The sequence below is a fragment of the Pongo pygmaeus genome, chromosome 6, assembly GCF_028885625.2.
Source record: "Pongo pygmaeus isolate AG05252 chromosome 6, NHGRI_mPonPyg2-v2.0_pri, whole genome shotgun sequence".
Taxonomy (NCBI): domain Eukaryota; kingdom Metazoa; phylum Chordata; class Mammalia; order Primates; family Hominidae; genus Pongo; species Pongo pygmaeus.
Window position 1 is genome coordinate 147,517,814 of NC_072379.2, and position 20,238 is coordinate 147,538,051.

The following is a 20,238-nucleotide window of genomic DNA, read 5'->3' on the forward strand; positions in this document are numbered from 1 at the left end:
CTAGATGTGGAACACACTCCAGTTTTGGAAATACTGGTTCTGTTCTCCAGGGCATCAGAATCCTCCTTTTTGTGACCCTGCTGCCTTACAGGAAAGAAACAACAGTTGAAACCCTGGGAATTTTCCCCAGTAGGGAGAAGGCACAGAAAGGAGAAAAGCTAAAGAAGAGAGTGAAAGAGGCCCAAAGAGAATGGAAAAGTGAGAGCAGGCCATTTGCCAGGGCTCATTCCTGCCATCCAGCCCCAGCTTCTGGCTGCTCAGTGGATGCCTCTGCCAGTGCTCACAGCCCTATAGGCCTGGGCCTGGGAGCCTCTGCTGCCACCCGTGATTTCTCTCCCTGCTCCACCATCGGAACCCCATGCCCCAGGCTCCCTCCCTGGAGGCCACCTCAGAAGGAGATACCAAGGGGAAGACAGCTGTTTAAGAAGTGTGGACTCCATGTTAAATTGAGACCCCGCAGATAGATACGGCTTTGAAACAATTGATTTTCTGTGGTGTCATAGGGGAAACCTGCCCTCCTCAAAGTTGGGAAAACTGTCAGGGACCCTATGAAATGGAGCCGGAGTCAGAAGTTTTCTACCCAGCTCTCTAAAAGAGGAGACAAAACTAACACTGGTTCATGATAGATAACAGAACGGCTTCAGCAAAGGGCAAGCAAGCGTAGAAAGATGCTGGAGAAGAACAAGGCACTTTATCCATGTCCCCCGCAGCACCCTGCCTCAGCCCTGGGGCAAAAGAATCTTCGTGAGAGCCCAGGGAGTCGGCAGGGACATGAGGGGTTGATGCAGCAGTTGCTCAGAGCAATTGCGACGCTGCCGCTAGAATTGTCTTTCTCACACAGTTCCCAGTAGTGGTTAAAAGGCTCTGAAGTCAGTCCGCCTGGTCCACTAGCTAAGGGCTCTTAAGCATTTAAGGACTCTTTCAACATTTGTTTCTGTTAGTTTCTAAAACTTGGGACAGAGGGCCATTGATTTAACTGGTATAACAATGTGTGGGTACATTGCACTTGGTACCTTGGAAATGCCTCTACTCAGTCTCACCTCTGAGCTGAGTTTGGGAAGATGTTGAGCCTACAGGTGGCGGGGAGATGGTGAGATTCATCAAAGTATATGTATGTTTGTGATTGGGTTGGGAAGGTTTCCTGACTGCCAAAACCTCCATCAGACACTAGCGGGGATTCCGTAAATCTCAGAATTCCAAGGGGATTGGATTTTGAAGAAAGGAGATGTTCACGTACAGGCTACTAGAATTCTTGTTCTTTTTTTTTTTTTTTTTTTTTTAAAGAATTCTGAAGAAGAAAATAAGTAAGAGATATTAAACAGAACCAAATTTTGCCAGGAGGGCAGAGCAGGGCTGCTTTGTTCAATTTGTCTTAAGAGTCAGGGAAGCATCAGAAAAGATAAGGAGAAAAATCAGTCAGAACGAAGGCCCTGTTTTGAGTTTCAGCAGCATCTGAAGTAGCCAGAAGGTACTGAGAAATGTATTTTATCACATATAGTCTTATTTTCACCCTACCATATTCTCTGTTAACATAAGGTTCCTTTAAAGTCAAGTCTGCAGCCCTAAATCTTATCGACTCATTAATATTTCATCTAAAACAATGTAACATCTTAAACTGAAACCTAAATGTAAGCTTTGGACACAAGCATTCAAAGACAGCTATGTTGTAAAGACAGCTATGTTGTACAGCTGGACTATGGTGAGTCAAATAACATTTTCATTTCCTTTTTTCTTTTAGAAACAGGGAAAATTGACCAAGAGATTCACAAATACAACACCCCAGGATTCACTGGTTGCCTCTCCAGAGTCCAGTTCAACCAGATCGCCCCTCTCAAGGCCGCCTTGAGGCAGACAAACGCCTCAGCTCACGTCCATATCCAGGGCGAGCTGGTGGAGTCCAACTGCGGGGCCTCGCCGCTGACCCTCTCCCCCATGTCGTCCGCCACCGACCCCTGGCACCTGGATCACCTGGATTCAGGTAAAGTCTCCAGCAACCTCAGGCAGGTTGCTTCATTTCTTTAAACCTCAGTCTCTTGGGACTATGGAATGGATTTAATAACAGAACCTCACTGGTAATGTCATTGGAGGATTAAGAAAGGGCAAAGGAACATTGTGAGTATGGAGTTCTCAGGGCAGCACTTAGCACATCTGAAATACTCAGGGCCAGAAATAAATAAGTTGAAGTTAAAGAAGGTAGGAACTACTAACTCTTCAATTAGGTTAAATGATGACTTGCCTAAACTGATGTCTGTGCCATGACTCTGGGTGATTTGATCAATTCACTGTCTCACTTTTGCCTCTTTTGACTCTCAATGACTTGCTGTAACATAGTCTGTGTTTTAATTTAAGAAAAGATTTACCTAAAGCAATATAGAGATCCATCTCCTGGCTCTGTATTTATATGAATAATACTGGTGGCTTCCAGATCTTTAAGAGGTGCCTTTAAGCTTGCAAAACTCTGTGGATTTAGTCCCACTTCTTTGAGTGATAAGACATGTAATTTGAAAGCACAGGGCTCAAATGAAAGGATGTAGCTGTTGGCTGAAAAATTAATTGGATGAAAAGAGTATACACATAACCCTGGGTGGCAGACAGCCTATTAAGCTGTATCTCAGGAGACTTAGGTCATACTCCTAGCTCCACCTAAATTGGCCTTGGGCAACTCAAGTGACCTGCCCAAGCCTCTGCTTTTTCACCCATAAGGTGAAGAAGGGGAGGGGAGTGTAACCTCTAAGTGACCTCCAAATCCAACATTCAATGGGTCTCCAGGCAACATGTGATGTTGCTGATGCTAAAAACAGGAAGATGAGGCAGGAAGCAACAGCTAGGAGGCCTGGATTCCAGCAGTATCACTGCCTCTCACCAGCAGATTAACCTTGGGCAGTTTTCATAACCTCATTCCTCAGTTTCCCCATTTCCTAAATGGAGATAAGACCTAACTCATGGAATTCTATTTAAAGTGATGTGTTTAAATCTGACGTGTTTTATCACAAGCATGTAGCAAGTGTTAAAGTTTAGCTACAATAATATTAATAATCATGGTTATTATTATATTAGACACAATTTGCTATAATGCTTGAACGTTGAGTAAAGACTTCCAAGTTCTCTCCCCCTGCAAACTTGTAATTTGTAACAGTTCATTCTCTACACCTTGTGCATTTGATTGCTTTAATCATGTTCCAGCCCTGCACATGGAGTGTGTGACTTCAGTGCAGCTATTGTCATTGTGATTCCTTGCCAGGGTTGTGCTGCAAAGCTTTGTGAAGCTTAGAGAGAAGCCAAAATTGCCCTGTTGTCAGAATAACCCATTTACAGACGAAACAATCCTCTTTGTTCCTCACACATGGATTCCTAGAACTTGACACGGGGCGCTGTGTGCTAAGGGCACATATGAAGAATTCCCTTTTATGAATGTTGTTAAGATTACACAGCGGGCTGGCTTGAACAAAGGAAAGCATTCCTAATGCTGAAAAAAGAAAAGTAAGAGTGAAAATACAAGAGGAGAAAAGACATGTCAGGGCCACAGAGGAACGGAGATCTCTCAGATAAATTCCTCCAAATGCCCGAGTAGACAAATACCATGAATGATCTTTCTTTGCAATGCAGGAGTCCTAACGCTGTCAAAGGGACCCACTGCCTGAGGCTGTGAGCACCTGTGGTCTAAGTCAGGGCCAAGAGACTGGTTTCTAAAACATCTACATCCTACCTTGGGCCAATATGAGTTTTATGTATTATTACTTAATTAGGAACTTGTTTGTTAAGATCTGTGAGATATGACTGTAGGGACCAAAGAGTTTTTGTTCCTTTATTTTAAAAAAATCATGCTTTGTGTGTGACGGGTTTTTTTTTTGTTTTTTTTTGAGACAGAGTCTCACCCAGTTGCCCAGGCTGGAGTACAATGGCACCATTGCAACCTCCACCTCCCGGGTTTAAGCGATTCTCCTGCCTCAGCCTCCTGAGTAGCTGGGATTACAGGCACCCGCCATCATGCCCAGTTAATTTTTGTATTTCCAAAATTTTGTATTTCCAAAATCCAAAGTGCTAGGATTACAGGATTCTTTTGATTGATTTATGAAAATGTCAATAGGGAACATACCTGTTAGTATTTGATGTTCAAATCCAAATTCTGTAACTCTGATATTACGGTAGGCCTGTGCTATGTAATATGAGATCCATTTGCAGAAAAATTTCCACTTATACTTGGAGAGTTCTTACCCAGAGTCCAGCAGGTGAAGTATTAATCCAATTGTCATTATACCAGTTACAAGGACAGAAAACAATTGACCGGGCTCGGTGGCTCACATCTGTAATCCCAGCATTTTGGGAGGCTGAGGTGGGCGGATCACGAGGTCAGGAGTTCGAGACCAGCCTGACCAACATGGTGAAAACCCGTCTCTACTAAAAATACAAAAATTAGCTGGGCATGGTGGCACGTGCCTGTAATCCCAGCTATTCAGGAGGCTGAGGCAGGAGAATCGCTTGAACCTGCGAGGCAGAGGTTGCATTGAGCTGAGATGATGCCACTGCACTCCAGCCTGGGTGAAAGAGCAAGACTCTGTCTCAAAACAAAACAAAACGACAGAAAACAGTTTACAAACTATAAGGCAGAGGTTTATTTAAATAATATGATTTTCCTTTTTTCTTTTAGGTGAATAGGAACATGAGAGACAATGTGGGTTGAGGGGCTGGAAGGGACAGAGGACAGACATAGAAATGAGGGAAGGTTACTTAACAGCAGCCTCCGGTTGCTTGGTGTCAGGGAGGAAAAACTTTTCCTCTATCCTCTTAAGTTCTTTTCCTGGGGGCCTGCAAATTAAGCTGATAAAAGACAGATTAACAGGTGGACCTTATTTATATGCATATAGGAGCTTCAAAAAGAAGAAACTCAGTAAGTAGTTAAAGCTAGAAACTTATATGCCCAGCTTAGTAGGGAAAAGAGGCGGTGGGGGAAAAGGCCTCTATAGGAGGAACACATGGGTTTCTAGAAGAACAAATGAGAGCTAAAGAGTTTGTGATAATGCGTGTTCATGCCGGCCTGAGTGATCTCTCTGTATCTCATTCATGGCCATAAAACTTCCCTGGAGAGAGGACTTATGGCAGGTTTCTTGATCTTCTTCCTGGGAGTAAAAGCCACCCGTAAGAGTGTATGGAAGCCTCACCCATAAGGAAGCATGGCAGCCTCATTTTTCCAGGAAGCCTCACCCATAAGGAAGCATGGCAGCCTCATTTTTCCAGAAGTCTCTGCTTTTTGTCAGATAAAGGAAGCACCAAGAAGGCTTCTTTCTGCACCTATTAAATCCCCAGTGGCTTCAGTTTAAAATGAGTTCCATACCAGCTTGGGTTCTAAGTGCATCCCTCACATCAGCAATTGCACTCTGGTTTCGTGAGCCTAAGGTCGTCATTCCGAATTTGGACTTCAGGTTTTTGCACTTTTCTGGTAATATTTCATGTTTGACTAGAATAAGATCCCTTGCTATCAGATATTTAAAAACAAAACAGTATATACACAAAAATGCCTTTCTACCTGTAAATAAAGTGAGGTACTTGAGTCTGTGTAGGGTTAGGACAGGAAGAAAATAACGTGAGAGCTCATGAGTCATGGCTTGACTAGAGGACATTTGGAAGTAGATTATCTCATCTGGTGCCTTGGAAGTTTGGTCCTCAACAAGCAGCATTGAGTCTCCTGGAAGCTTTTTTAGAAATGCAGAATCGGAAGCTTTTTTAGAAATGCAGAATCTCAGGCCCCTCCCCATACTGACTGAATCAGTGTTCGTGTTTTTTAGCATGGTTCCCAGGTGACTTACCACTGCAATTTAAAAGCTCTAATCTTGTGTAGTGCTTCTCAATCTCGGAAGCACTTTAAAACTACCTGGGGAGCTTTTTAAAACCCTGATGTCAAGACTATACTTCTGTTAGAGGTGTCTGAACCAGAGCAACTCCATCTCGAATAGGGGCTGGGTAAAATAAAGCTGAGACCTACTGAAAACTGGTTGCAGTAAAGAAGCCAGCTAAAACCATCAAAACCAAGATGGCAATGAGATTGACTTCTGGTCATCCTCACTCCTACACTCCCATCAGCACCAAGACAGCTTATAAATGCCATAGCAATGTCAGGAAGTTACCCTATAGGGCCTAAAAAGGGGAGGCATGAATGATCCACCCCTTGTTTAGCATATAATCAAGAAATAATCATAAAAATGGGCAACCAGCAGCCCTTGGGGCTGCTCTGTGTATGGCGTAGCTATTCTTTTATTCCTTTACTTTCCTAATTGTCTATGGCGTAGCTATTCTTTTATTCCTTTACTTTCCTAATTGATACAGTTTGACTGTGTCCCCACCCAAATCTCATCTTGAATTCCCATGTGTTGTGGGAGGTAATTGAATCATGGGGGCAGGTCTTTCCATGCTGTTGTTGTGATAGTGAATAAGTCTCACAAGATCTGATGGTTTTATAAAGAGGAGTTTCCCTGCACAAGCTCTCTTTGCCTGCCGCCATCCATGTAAGATGTGACTTGCTCCTCCTTGCCTTCCACCATGATTGTGAGGCCTCACCAGCCGTGTGGAACTGTGAGTCCATTAAACCTCTTTCCTGTATAAATTACCCAGTCTCAGGTATGTGTTTATTAGCAGCGTGAAAACAAACTAATACACTAATAAACTTGCTTTCACTTTACTCTATGGATGTGCCTTAAATTCTTGGATCTTGCATGAGATCCAAGAACCCTGTCTTGGGGTCTGGATCAGGAACCCTTCTAGTAACACTTCCATGCACCATTTCTATAGTTTCTTACCAGAGAAGTTTCTCTGAACATGTGGAGCACTGGAAACCACGAGGAGGCGGCTCAGCATTCACTCCTGAGCATGAAGCCAGCTCTTGGTGGTGCTTCTCTGCAACTGCCTTTTGCCACTGACGATCACTCTTCTCTTCCTTTGGGAGAGCGAAAGGGAAAGGAAGCCATCTGAAGGGTCTTCATGATTATTTTTTAAAAAGAAAAATCCTAATATCTAATCTAATACTAAACCCCTGACGGATCAAATCAGACCCTCGGGGGGATGGGAGGGACATGGGTGTGTGTGATGTAAACACCCCTCCCCAGGTGTGACCAAGGTCAAGAATCACTCACCAAATAAAAGAAGAGTCCCTTTGGTAAATGCTTCAAAATAAGGTTACCAAAAGAAAAAACTGAATACCCAAATACTGCCCAAAACATGGTTTATGAAAAACAATAAAGCCTTTAGGTGGTTAAATCACAAATAAATAGTAAAGGCTGTACCATCAAGCTTGCAAAGAGACCGGGCTCTCTGGCCATTTTGTAAGGAAGCTCACTCAGAGGAGATGTTTTTACCTAAATTTGAGGAGAACTGATCTGCCTATTTGCAACTGGAAAGCAGACTTGAAACAAACAAACAAATGAACAATAAATTTGCAGTGTGGGGCAGGACTCGGTGGCTCCAGTAAAAGCACCTCCTTATGGAAGGGGCTGCATCCCAGGAAGGAACCTCAATTTGAGGAAGATGTCAAATTATTACTCAGTGTTTTGAATTGGCTGCTAACCTACTTTGAAAGATAGAAAAAGATGCTGCTTTAAAATGAGGGCTGTGCTTTTCTGAAAATACAGCAGGTGCCTTGCTGTGAAGAGTAAGGAATCATATGGCCTTAGTGTTAAAGGGATCTTGGCAAACCAGGGCTACTCAATCCATACCTATACCAGGATGTTTGTTTTGCAGGAACTTGGTGTTAGAATTGAAGACATCTACCCACAGGTCTTGTGATCTTTCTGCTCCCATACATATCTTTCTACTGTCTGAGATCATATTAAATGATAAAAACAGAAAACAGGTTCTAAGGTATGCTGGCTTTATGTAATAAGATTCTTTTTCTCATCTGTAACACTACTGTTACACTTCTATAACACTATTGGTTACCTTTCCAGTGTCCTTTGGGCTCTATCGGTGTTTTCTAAAATAAGGGACATTTATGTTGGTCAGGTTGTGCACTGCACAACTATAACAGATGTCATTTGTAGTGCAGTCTCTGGCTTCTGGAGCAGTGCAGCATGTAGCCTAGATAGGGGGTCACCATTATGGGAAGCAAATAGACATGGCCTCGTGTAACATACAAAGCAAGTCATTTCCTGTTCATTTGTCTTTCAGTCCTTCTGATTTTATAAAGAGAAAGTCTCTATTTGGTTCTGACATGCCTTTAACACCTCTCCCATGATTGTATTTCACCTTATAATAAAGACAGAACAGGCTTCTGGTTAGTGCCTTGACAGGCAATAGAATTACTCAGTAGGGATGTAAAGTTTTATCAATATACTTATTTAAATAAGAAATTTAACCAATTTTGTGAAAATAAGTAAATAAATAATACTTGGATTTTACAGTATATGTCAAGAAAAATGTGAAGGTGATTTTCACATGATTGCAGTTTGGGAAACACTGGGCAGTAGAGAAAGATCACCCCAAGCGCTAGGGCCTAGCATGGGGCTTTAAGAACACATTTTTATAGGGGGATGAGGTAAACAAAAGACTTATACATTATGATTTAAGTTGACTTGATTTAAAACAATTCTGCTCTATTGAAAACATCCAATCTTTTTTTCTTCTAGTTATTTCCCTCTTTGATAATAAGTACAGCCTGTTTCTAAACCATTATATGGTCCTTAGGAATATTTTTAGAACAGTAGTTACAAGGTAGAAAAAGTAACCCCCAGCCCTGAGTTAAGGTTTATTTAAAGGTCACAGAACGCCAGGCAATTGCCGTGATTTACCTCTCAGAATTATGGACTCTGTTGTGTTTTTTCCTTTTTGTCTAATTTAGGGAATCTTATTTGCTTGGAATGAAAAGGATCTGCCAGCAGGACGACAGCCACAGATGGCAGTGCACATTCTGTAAAATACAAAAACAAAACAAACACCAGAAAAAATAAATCCAAGAGTCTGATCCCATAAATTTCTGCACTAAGGAGCAACTCCAGACTGCACACCAAGCTGTTTTAAAAGGCGTTTGTGTTAAGCCTTAGAGTGTTGTATCACATTCATGATATTTGATACAGAATACGTCAGACCAAAAGCCACATCCTAAGATCTTCTTTAAAATATCATTAAAATAGATGAAGCATTTTAAGATGTAAAGTTTCATTTCCTAAGGGATCCTCTAGTTGTAAAGATTGCAGCTAGTTGTTGTTGTTGTTATTATTATTATTATTTGAGACGGAGTCTCGCTCTGTCACCAGGCTGGAGTGCAGTGGCGTGATCTCTGCTCACTGCAACCTCCACCTCCGGGGTTCAAGCAATTCTCCTGCCTCAGCCTCCCGAGTAGCTGGGACTACAGGCACGCACCACCACACCCAGCTAATTTTTGTATTTTTAGTAGAGATGGGGTTTCACCATGTTGGCCAGGATGGTCTCGCTCTCTTGACCTCCTGCTCTGCCCACCTCAGCCTCCCAAAGTGCTGGGATTACAGGCATTAGCCACTGCGCCTGGCCACAGCTAGTTATTTTAAAGGACTTCTAGTAGGTCCAGGCTAGATTCTCAGCAAAGTTTGCATGGTATATGATGTGGTGCATCTCACCCCAGAAAAGACCTGGGAGTCCTTCTGTAAGTTGCTAGCAAGTGAATTCACAGCATCCACTGTAACCTTAAGTTATCTGGTTCTCTGCCCTAACGCTAACCTGCATCTGATACTGGGAGGTCCTTGACCAGGAATTCTCACAGCTCCTCTGACAGGGAAGTGGGTAGGAGATGGAAAATCCAGAAGCAGGAGTGGAGGGAAGGGAGTTAACACCCAATTCTCCACCTCCCCCAGAACCAACACCAGGATTGTCAAGAATCTAGGGTTGAAAATCCACTGCCAAGCTGGTCCAGTGGATACACTCAGGTTGGCAGAGTGGCTGAAAAACCAGCCCTCTTAAGCACGTGGGTCTTCTCCCAGATATATTAGGAACTAGATGGAACTTGGCACTTGGGATCACTCAGTGTAACAACCCCATACCCCCATTAGACTCGAGTATACCCAGCACTGAGCTGGGAACTCAGGCTTCCCATCACCACATCGGACACTTTACCACTGGCCACACATTGGTTTCTGAAGACCTCTTACCTCCATCGTTTTGGTTTCTGAAGACCTTTTACCTCCATCGTTATGACTTCTAAGTTGATTTCTGTCTATATTCCACGTTTCCTTTCTATCATCTGGCCATAAAATATTTTTATATCTTCATGTGCAAAGAGTTATGGATATAAAGAACATTTTAAAATTACATATATCTATTCCGTTTTCTTCCTAACTACAAGCTGATCATTGGTTTTCTTTACCACCTGCAAGCACTTAAAAGTAATCATTCCAGCTCTTATAATTACATCTTAATTATTTCTGAGCAGATCCCTTTTCTCTCCTTATGCTAAGACTGCATGATTAATGCATTTTTATCTCTTACACTCAATCTTTTTATTATGTTATTTGTCTTTTTCCCTCTTCAGTCACCAACACAGTTCACACTTAATCGTGTAAAGAAAAACTATCATCCCCTGCTTGCTAATGTGCATTTTCCTGCAAAGTTCCAAATTCTACTTTTCCTGCAAAAACACCAAGCGCATTTATGTATCTCAAATCAACTATGATATTAGTCTTACCTATTTTTTATTGGTCATTTTAGTTGTATCCTACCTTTTGTTCTACAGTGTTTTCACAGAAAATCACATTGTACCCGTGATTTTGTTGAGTCAAAGGATATGTGTGTTTTTAATTTTGATACTACTACAAACCATCCTCTAATGATATAATCCGATTGACAGTCCAGCAATCTATGAATACCTTTTCCCCACATCCTCATCAAAACAGTGCATCATATTATTCTTTTAAATGTGGCTGTTCTATATGAAAAATAAAATTTTGTTATAGTTTGTATTTCATTAATTATGAGTTGGGTTAAGTACCTTTGCATATGTTTATGTATCATTTATATTTATTTTTCCATGAACTCCCTCTTTATATTCTTTGCTCCAATAATTATTTATATCTTTATATTCTTTCCTATTGATTTATAAGTATTCTTAATATATTAAGTAAATTAGTATTTTAATACATCTTTGAATGTTTTCCTTGTTTCATCTCAATTTTTTTGAATTTATCGGATTTTTTTTTCCACGTAACAGTTTCTAAATTTTACATGGTGAAATGTAAAGTGTTTTATGGTTTTTGGGTTTTGTGACATACCTTCTCCATTTAGAACTTATTTTTAAAATTATTCCATGTTTTTTATAATAATTTTGGGTTTTATTTGTAAGTTCTACATATTTTCTTCCCTGGAAATTTATTTGGGTGGAAGGTAGAAGGTAAAAATCTCACTTTATTTTTTCCCATTTTCCCAAATGGCCCACTGTTCTAGCCCCATTGGTTGAGGCTCCATCATCTTCTAAATTCCCTTCATTTCTGAGTCCCTACTGGACTCTCTGGTCTATTACATTGATATGATGCCTCGTGACATGGGAGCAAACTGCAGTACTTACAGTTGAGCTTTTATTATCACATTTAGTGGCTCATAGAGCTAATTTCCCTTTTTTTCTGGGTTTTTTTTTCCGGAATTTTCCTATTCATCCTTGCAGATTTGCTTTTCCCATGTGGATTTAAGAATTTCAATCATTTTATTGGAATTGTTTAAAATTTTTACTGGGATTAAGGTTTATGTATAAGCATTACCTTGCGACGCCCAGTTACACCATGCAGGTCTTCTCCATCTCTCTCCAAGTTTCGAAATGATTCAAATAAGTGTCATCCAGATTTTAATGTGCTTAGAATCACCTGGGGGAAATTAGCAAATGCAAATTCATCTGGTCAGACATGGGATTTGAGATTCTGCATTTCCAACAAGCTCCCAGGTGCTGCTGATGCTGCGGGTCCCTGGAACACACTGGGAGTGGCAAGGAGATAAGCAGCCTTGAGGCACTGCCTCTGGTAGATTTCATAGATTGCCCCTGGAAAACCACTTGAGCCCACTGCTTCTTGTGGGAGCAGATCTTTGATAACTCTCTCAAGTTATTTTATGATAATCTGTCTAATTAGATTTTCTTTCTCATCTAGGACAATACCTGTTATATTTTTCTAGAAATTCATGCATTTAACCTAGGTTTGCAAACTCATTACTGTGGAGTTGAACAAAACAAACTTTTTAATAATTTCATTTCCATTCCCTTTTTCATGTTTTTTATATTGAATGTTTTTATCTTCCCCCCACCCCCGCAATTGATTAGATTATATGGCTTTTTTTTTCTTTTCTCAAAGAACCACCTCTTGGACTTATTTATCAATTCTTTCTACCATCACGTCTTTTTTAATTTATATTTGCTGGTCTCTAACTTTGTAATCTGAATGTTTGACTGTCTTATTTTCCTTCTTGGTGGGGTGTGTGTATCATCATCTTATAAGAATGTGAACCGAAGTCAACAAATCTTGAGCTCCAGCCACGCTCTCTCTTCTGACCACACCTCCGCTGCCCCAGCCCCGCCTCCAGGACTGCACCCTCCAGATGTAATTGACACCAATGGCTTGCACTAGACTTTTTGCTAAGGGACCTGAAAAGAACTTAGAGACTGGCGTAAGTTGCCAAAGCCTTCCCACATCACTGAGAGAATAGACTTGGCAGGCTTGTGTTTTGAAAAGCAGTTGGGGGTGCGCTCTGTCAAGGATTAGACATGATGAAGAAATAATCGAAGAGCAAAACGTCACTTAAGTGGCTAAACATGACTGGCAGCAGGGTTGGATTCCCCTTCAGCATCGAACACCTCATAGGCCATCCTCGGTGTAGACGGGCTGCTTTCTAGTGGCTCCACAGGCCTGGCCGTGTCAGGGGCTGTTTTTATTCACAGGCTTCTGTTCTGTCTTAACCAGGATCACTTAACTCTCTGAAACTCCAGTGATAAAAAAGCAAAACCGGCACAAACATCCAGCTTTGGAACTCTTTCTAAGGTCATTGTTTTTTCCCCTGCTGCGAATTTCTTTCATTCCTAATTTTCCTCTACCTTTCTTTCCCTTCATCCCCTACGATAGATTTTGAACCCCAGGGAGGTAGGACTCTGTCCCGTTCTTCTCCCTGGGCTGTCCACCCTCTGACCCCCACCCCACCTGGCGTGGCATTCAAAGGTGCATTTTCCGGGGTCTATGCCTGGAAATCCTTGCAGCTGTTAGCCTGTGTCACGTGGGGCTGGCTAAGTGCGGGGCAACACGGTTGTACATGTTGCCATGGTGACTTCTCTGTTGATGGCAGAACCAGACTCCAGCAAGTCACAGTATTCATTTTTGCCTCATGCTCGTGCTACAGGAATGCTAGGAGTAGCCCATGAAAATGGAGGCGAGTTGAGCTCAGTGTTATGCCTTGACTTGTGTGTCTTTCCTTACCCCCAGCGATCCCCCAATCAGATGCTTCCTACTGTACCGCATTTTTGAGTATTCTTCAATATCATGCATCTGTTACAGCACCATATCACTCAGCTATGGAGGCACTCAGAGGAGCACAACACCCTCTAAATTATCCGCCATCGCTTCTTGTACTGCCTCATTTAAAAAGACAATTGTCAGAATTCCCAGGTGTGAATTCTCCCAGGGGAATCTCTGCCAGTCACCACCTGGAAATGTTAGTTCCACCTCTGCTGGCCAATCAGCACCTTACGTCCTTGCTCTGATCTCTACATTTGCAGAAGCATTATCCTGATGAGGTTTTTAACCCATCACCACATGCTTTGCAGAGGAAAGTCACTGTGTAAATACCAATAACTAATACATGATAAATTGCTTCACTCCTTTGAGATCTTTGTCTGATTCCACGTGCTCTGCATAGACTATTCAGAAATTCTAAAGACTGATGCAGATTCCTAATTCTGCTGTTGAGTTTGTTTCTGAGAGAAATGCTGAAAGACTTTTAAACAATTAAAATCAGCTTTATGTTGAAATGTAATTGTACATAAATATCTATATGAATGTGGGGTACAGTTATTTTAAACATAGAGAATAAGATTAATTGCTTTGGAAATTCCCCTTTAAACATGCTAAAATGATTTTCAGTCATTGACCTGGGAATTTTAACTTTTAGAAAACTGGAAAGGATACAGATAAAAGTAGTGATAAATTTATAAACTATTTTAATTGTTGAAATGCTTTCAATGCACGATTTTGTTTTATCCTGGAATGGCCACATGTGGTAGGCAAAGTGAACATTATCAGCCACATTTTAAAGATAAGGAAAATGCAGCTCAGAGAAAATAAATGTATTCATTCCCTCAGCAAACAAACACTGAATGGGTGGCCACAGAGGTGCTGTGCACAACCCTGGCTGCACATCAGTCACCTGGGGAGCTTTTCACAAATCCCGATGCCTGGTCCCCATCCCAAAGGATTCCTGGTGTGCATCAGGATTGTGAAGCAATGGGGACTGAGTTTATAGCACCTTGCTCTAAAGTATGCAGAGAATAGCATTATCAAGTGGAAAATGCATATATTTCAGATTCAGTGATTTTTTTTCCCACTACTCCTTCCTCTCAATGAAAATTTTGGAGTAAAACATATAATTCCATTTCTTTATTCTGAACTGTCTTACTATTTTCTATCACCCTTTAAATATAATGCAGAAGTCTGGAAGGATATGTAATTTGCATACGTGTTGGTGAAATCCCTGCTACTAAATACAACTTTGCTTTTTCTTGTTCCACTTTCCCCTTTTTGATAGGGAATAAATCATCCCCAAGGCTGCTAGAGCCAATTAAATATTTTTTCACACTCCGTTGACATGAATGAGAAGAACTGTGACAGAGCCACAAGGCTCATGCCAGGACTTTATCACGCTATCTTTATAATGATGTGAGCCGGCACCACGGAGGAATGGTGTGGGAAACCATCAGGAAGCTTTAATAACTAAGGATAATTTGTTTCATCAGTTTCTCCTTGATGGCCATTTGCCATTTCACCTGTCAAGAAGCAAAACTAGTTGTCTAGTGAGATCTCAGGTTAACTCAAGAAGAGAACAGTTTAGCCAACAATGGAAGCATATTTAGCATGGGGCTTTTATATTCAGTTCTCTGAAGTCAGCCTTCTTGGAAGAAAATACATTGTCTTGGGATTGGAATTATAAATTTCTCTTGTGCTAATGCAACTGAAAAGAGTATTTCAAAACCAAGAGCCCAACTGGGCATTCATAAAAGACTTAAAATATGTGTAGAATTAATTTTTAAAAGCACTTTAGGTTTGCCCATGCCCTGCTTCTAACCGCACAGTGGAGCCAGAATCTAGTCAGCTGTCTGTGGTCTGGGTGACTCCATCATGTTCTCGGCAACGCTCCTCATCTATGTATTATACTAGTTTCTGAAAACGTAAGAATAAAAACGATCAAGCTCACATTTTGATGAAATAGCAGTTACAACACAAACATCCCATGCCTATTGGCAGAACTGGTCCACAGAGCACAGAAGCACATTCATCGTGTAAAGCTGAAAACAGCATCTTCTGCAAGTTGAGATACAGAGGTTCCAGCAGAAGATTAAACATTTTTAAATGCTTTTTATTATTCACTGAACTCCTTTGAAAGACACAGGATGACAATAAAAGCAAATCAGTAATATTCAGGCATTTCCAAAGGGTCCATCCACAGCCAAAGTATGGCCTTTGAATTTACTGGAAACTTCCACAGAGGGAGAATAAAAGGAGTCCCTTCATCCTTGCTTGATTCCTAAAATGTGCCTAAGTATTCTCACAAATGACGAAGTGCATCTCTTGAGTAGACTTAAGGTGATAAAATGTTATTTTCACCGAGCTCCCAAGCCATGCATTGTGGAAGTCCAAAGCCCTTACTGATAATTGCATAATGCCCAGGAGATGTGTTTCTCTGCAGAAGTCCGAAGACAATAGATCCAGGGTCTCCTGAAGACTTTCATCTTATGAATTGTGTGAATCCCTGACCACTGCCTAAGAGGAAAGGTGAAATACATCGGAGAATGTCCTTAAAATATCCCTTTTTGACTTACTATAGTTGGTTGTTTTCCTCTTTTAACTATCATAACTTTCTCAGCCACCTTCTCCCTAGAAACTGCGGCTGTTTCTGTGACTCAGCAAACAACCAATTCTTGCTAATACTGCTTTGCTAATAAAACCACAAGTTCGCTTAGCTGAGACTCCTGTATAGCAGGTGTGTTCACAAAACTTGGTGAGCACCCATATCTGAGACACAGCATTCCATAAAGCCAGAGGCAGTCACCGAGGCCATCTGACATACCATAATATGCCCATATGGCTTCAGGCTTTCCACCCTAATCTGGCTGTGTCCCGCATTGCACCCATGCAGCAGTAGAACCAGCAGTAAGAATGTTTTTTCAAAAAACAAATCCATAAACTTCAAAAAAATCCACGGTACAGTATTTTAAAAAATATGTGTAGCCAGGCGCAGTGGCACGTGCCTATAGTCCCAGCTACATGAGTTCAGGAGTTCAAGATCGGCCTGAGCAACATAGCAAGACCCTGTCTCTAAAAAGAAAATTTAAAAATGCATCTGTTCTCTCTCATATATGCCTTTAAATGCATCCATAGCATCAAGAACCTAAATGCCAACATTCCAATATTTTTCCTCCCTGATACACTTGCTTTAGAGATTCAACTTGTATTTTTGCTTTGAACCAGGAAAGGTATCCAAGGTCATACTAAGATAACCATTTATTAAACTCTTTGGCTGTTTTTTCCTAAACTGTAATAAACTCCCCCCTCCAACATTCAAAATAGTAAAGAATTCTCTCTGAAATTAACACAGTGTTCCTATTACTGCTTTCACAACACTAAAAAGAAATAGAACTAACGGAGTCGAACTGTGGGGCATTCTGGCAGGCAAATCATTAAATTCACACAAATGATTCGGCCAAGGGAAAAAGGACAAGGTTCTCAGAAGGAATTATTTCAGTTCCCTCTCAGACACTGCATTAAATTAAAACGCACACAAGCGCGCGCACACACACACACACACACAAGCAGCTGGAGACCTGAGTCACCAATGGTCTACATTAAATTTCTGCAACTGGAAGTGAGGCAGGTATTCAAGCACTCTGGGAGCCTATTAGAAATACAGATGCCCAGGTCCCCCACCCAAGACCAACTCAGGCAGAAGCAGCATTTTTACCAGAGCTCAGGGCATCTGTATGCCCCTTAATGTTTGAAAGCTCTGAATCAGAGTGCTCTCCCCCAAAGGCATCTCAGACTGAGATAGAAGGAGAAGAAAAAGCCTAAGGAGGTTCAGCAACTTTTTCAAGGCCAAAGAACCCACCAGTTACACAAGTGCAGAGCCTTTTGTCCCTGACATTCAGAGCCCTGCGTGCATAGGAAGTGACAGCCCCTTCCGGGGAACCCTGCTACCGCCACGCGCATTCTGGAAACTGTGCAGCAGGAGAAACAGTGTTTTCCCTTAGACCGGGGTTTAAATGGCACTTCTCGAATTTATATTCCCCCAGATTTGGGGCTTCTTCCTTCTTGCACTCCTGTTAACATCAGCATGAATTCATAAACTCCCTGCAGCAGAAAGGAAAAAAAGCCGCGACAAACCTCAACAAAGAGCCGTACGGCACTGTTAACCGAGTGGTCCAGTCCTGCCCCAGCGTTTACAGGAGATTGGTTCCAGGACCCCCAAAGACACCCAAATCCACAGATGCTCAAGTTTCTGATAGCAAATAGTGTGGTAAATACCTACATATAACCTACACACACCCTCCCATATACTTTAAATTGTCTCTAGATTACTTATAATACTTAATACAACATAAATGCTATGTAAAGAGTTGTTGGCCAGGCACAGTGGCTCACGCCTGTAATCCCAGCACTTTGGGAGGCTGAGGCAAGCAGATCACGAGGTCAGGAGTTCGAGACCAGCCTAACCAACATGGTGAAACCCCATCTCTACTAAAAATACAAAAATTAGCCGGGCATGGTGGCACATGCCTGTAACTTCAGCTACTCAGGAGGCTGAGGCAGGAGGATCACTTGAACCCGGGAAGCGGAGGTTGCAGTGAGCTGAGATTGCGCCACTACACTCCAGCCTGGGCAACAGAGTGAGACTCCATCTCCAAAAAAAAAAAAGATTTGTTATGCTGGATTGTTTAGGGAATAATGACAAGAAAAAAATATCTGTACATGTTCAGTACAGCTGAAACTTTTTTTCCTGAATATTTTTGATCCGAGTTTGGTTGAATCCACGGTTGGGGAACCCATGGATATGGAGGGCCAGCTGGATGGCTGCTCCTGACAGTGAGGCTCTCTGATCCAGACTTTCAAGGTTCACCCTGAGAACTACAGTAAGATACATGAGAGAGTCCTGAATGAGGAGTTGAAACACCTCGTCCTTGTAGCAGCAACTCTGGCACCCACCAACCATGTGGCTTTAACCTAATTATCATCCATTCTGCATTTTTGCCTCCTCAGCTGTAGAGAGGTTGTGGAACTACAGAATCTATAAAGGCCAGCTGTCACAATCAATACTCTACAATATTTTATAGTAACTTTGACCATTGATTTATAAACAATTATAGCTAAACATTAGGACTGGAATTTTTTTTTTTTTTTTTGAGACAGAGTCTAGCTTTGTATGGAGTGCAGTGGCACGATCTTGGCTCAGTGCAAGCTCCGCCTCCCAGGTTCACGCCATTCTCCTGCCTCAGCCTCCCGAGTAGCTGGGACTACAGGCGCCCACCACCACACCTGGCTAACTTTGTATTTTTAGTAGCGATGGGGTTTCACCGTGTTAGCCAGGATGGTCTCGATCTCCTGACCTTGTGATCCGCCCACCTCGGCCTCGCAAAGTGCTGGGATTACAGGCGTGAGCCACCGCGCCCGGCCTAATGAGCTATTTTCAATTAAAATACCTCTTTATCGTTAATCAGACAAAAGAGTGCAATGTCAGCCTACTCTGAGAGCATGAAGAAATCTTTTTCCTGAAAGGCAATTGAGACAATTCAGAAATTAAATAAGTGACTGATGGAAAGAGGGAGTACGATGGAATCAATTGCCCACTCAGTCCTTTCATATAAAAGTTGGTTTAAACAATCATAACATATAGCCGATGATGACAAATTTGTTTATTCTGTCTCTCTTCACTCAACCTCTTTTGGTCACTGGATCTTGGACAATCATGAAAGCAGCTGCCACTTTCTCACTCCTTTAAGAAGCTGGAAATGTAAGGCTTGTTTAACTTTTCAAGTCAGGAGCCAAAAAGTCACAATCACCTTCCCCTATTTGAAATTGGAAATGCTGGCTGGCTAGTTTTTTTTTTTGAAACTAGGAGGTGAAGGGTAGAGAGAGAAATGTGAAACTCAGGACATGTCAGTACATGCCACGTAATGCTCTGCCTACAGAAAAACCTGCTTTGAGAAATCACTCCCTCCCAAAAATGTGATTAGCAGGGATCCTCTTTTAAAATAAAACAATGTCCCTTATATCTTCAGCATCTTAGTCGATAACCATTTGTTTTCATATCTGTTTCAGAAATATCAATAGTGAATGGCTAAAAACATTATTTAAGAAAAACAATCATTTTCCGCTATATAACTCAGATTTGAAAAGAGAGAATAAAATGTAATAAAACAAAGAAGCTAAGAACAAAGGCAGAGATACCTCATCTAGCCCAGACCCACTGTAAAAATAATGTTGCAATTTAAATTAAATTATAATTAATAGCAGCAGTTTTGTTGAAGTGTCTCAAATTATTACTTTAGATGCTGAAACTCCAGTGGTTTCCATGGAGATATTTTCTCTAGGAGATGTCAGATATGATCTAATTTTTTTGTCTCTGATACATGACAACCTGAAGCTTCCAGAGCCTTTCATTTTGGGGGGTTTTATATTAGATATTTCAATTTATTTTTATATGCACTTCAATATGTTTTGTTTGCAATTGGTTTCTGAGCCTAAATATTTTGAAACTTAGTAAATAAGAACCACAACCATCCAATTTATCTTCTGTAGTTTAAAAAAAAAAAAAAGAAAAAAAAAAACTTTACTCTCCCCTTACTCACTAAGACAGACAAGAAATTATAGGCTAAATAATTCAAATCCCTTTTTAATATTCTGTTCTTACAATTTTTTTTTTTTTTTTTTTTTTTTTTTTTTGAAATGGCGTCTCATTCTGTTGTCCAGGCTGGAGTGCAGTGGCACGATTTCAGCTCACTGCAGCCTCCAACCTCCCGGGTTCAAGCAATCCTCCTGCCTCAGCCTCTCA

General features: G+C 41.4%; 1 protein-coding gene and 1 non-coding gene across 3 annotated transcripts in view; both read left to right on the forward strand.

Annotated features, from left to right (window-relative positions):
- Positions 1 to 20,238, forward strand: part of CNTNAP2 (contactin associated protein 2) — a 2,269,257-nt gene that overhangs the window by 2,229,749 nt on the left and 19,270 nt on the right. For both annotated transcript variants that reach the window (XM_054495308.2, XM_063667934.1), the window contains one exon: positions 1,739 to 1,978. In XM_054495308.2, coding sequence (XP_054351283.2) covers positions 1,739 to 1,978 — 240 coding nt within the window. The remainder of the gene's footprint in view (positions 1 to 1,738; positions 1,979 to 20,238) is intronic.
- Positions 6,754 to 6,968, forward strand: LOC129041893 (small nucleolar RNA U3). Its single transcript, XR_008504003.1, has one exon. It is a non-coding gene; the product is annotated as a small nucleolar RNA U3 (small nucleolar RNA).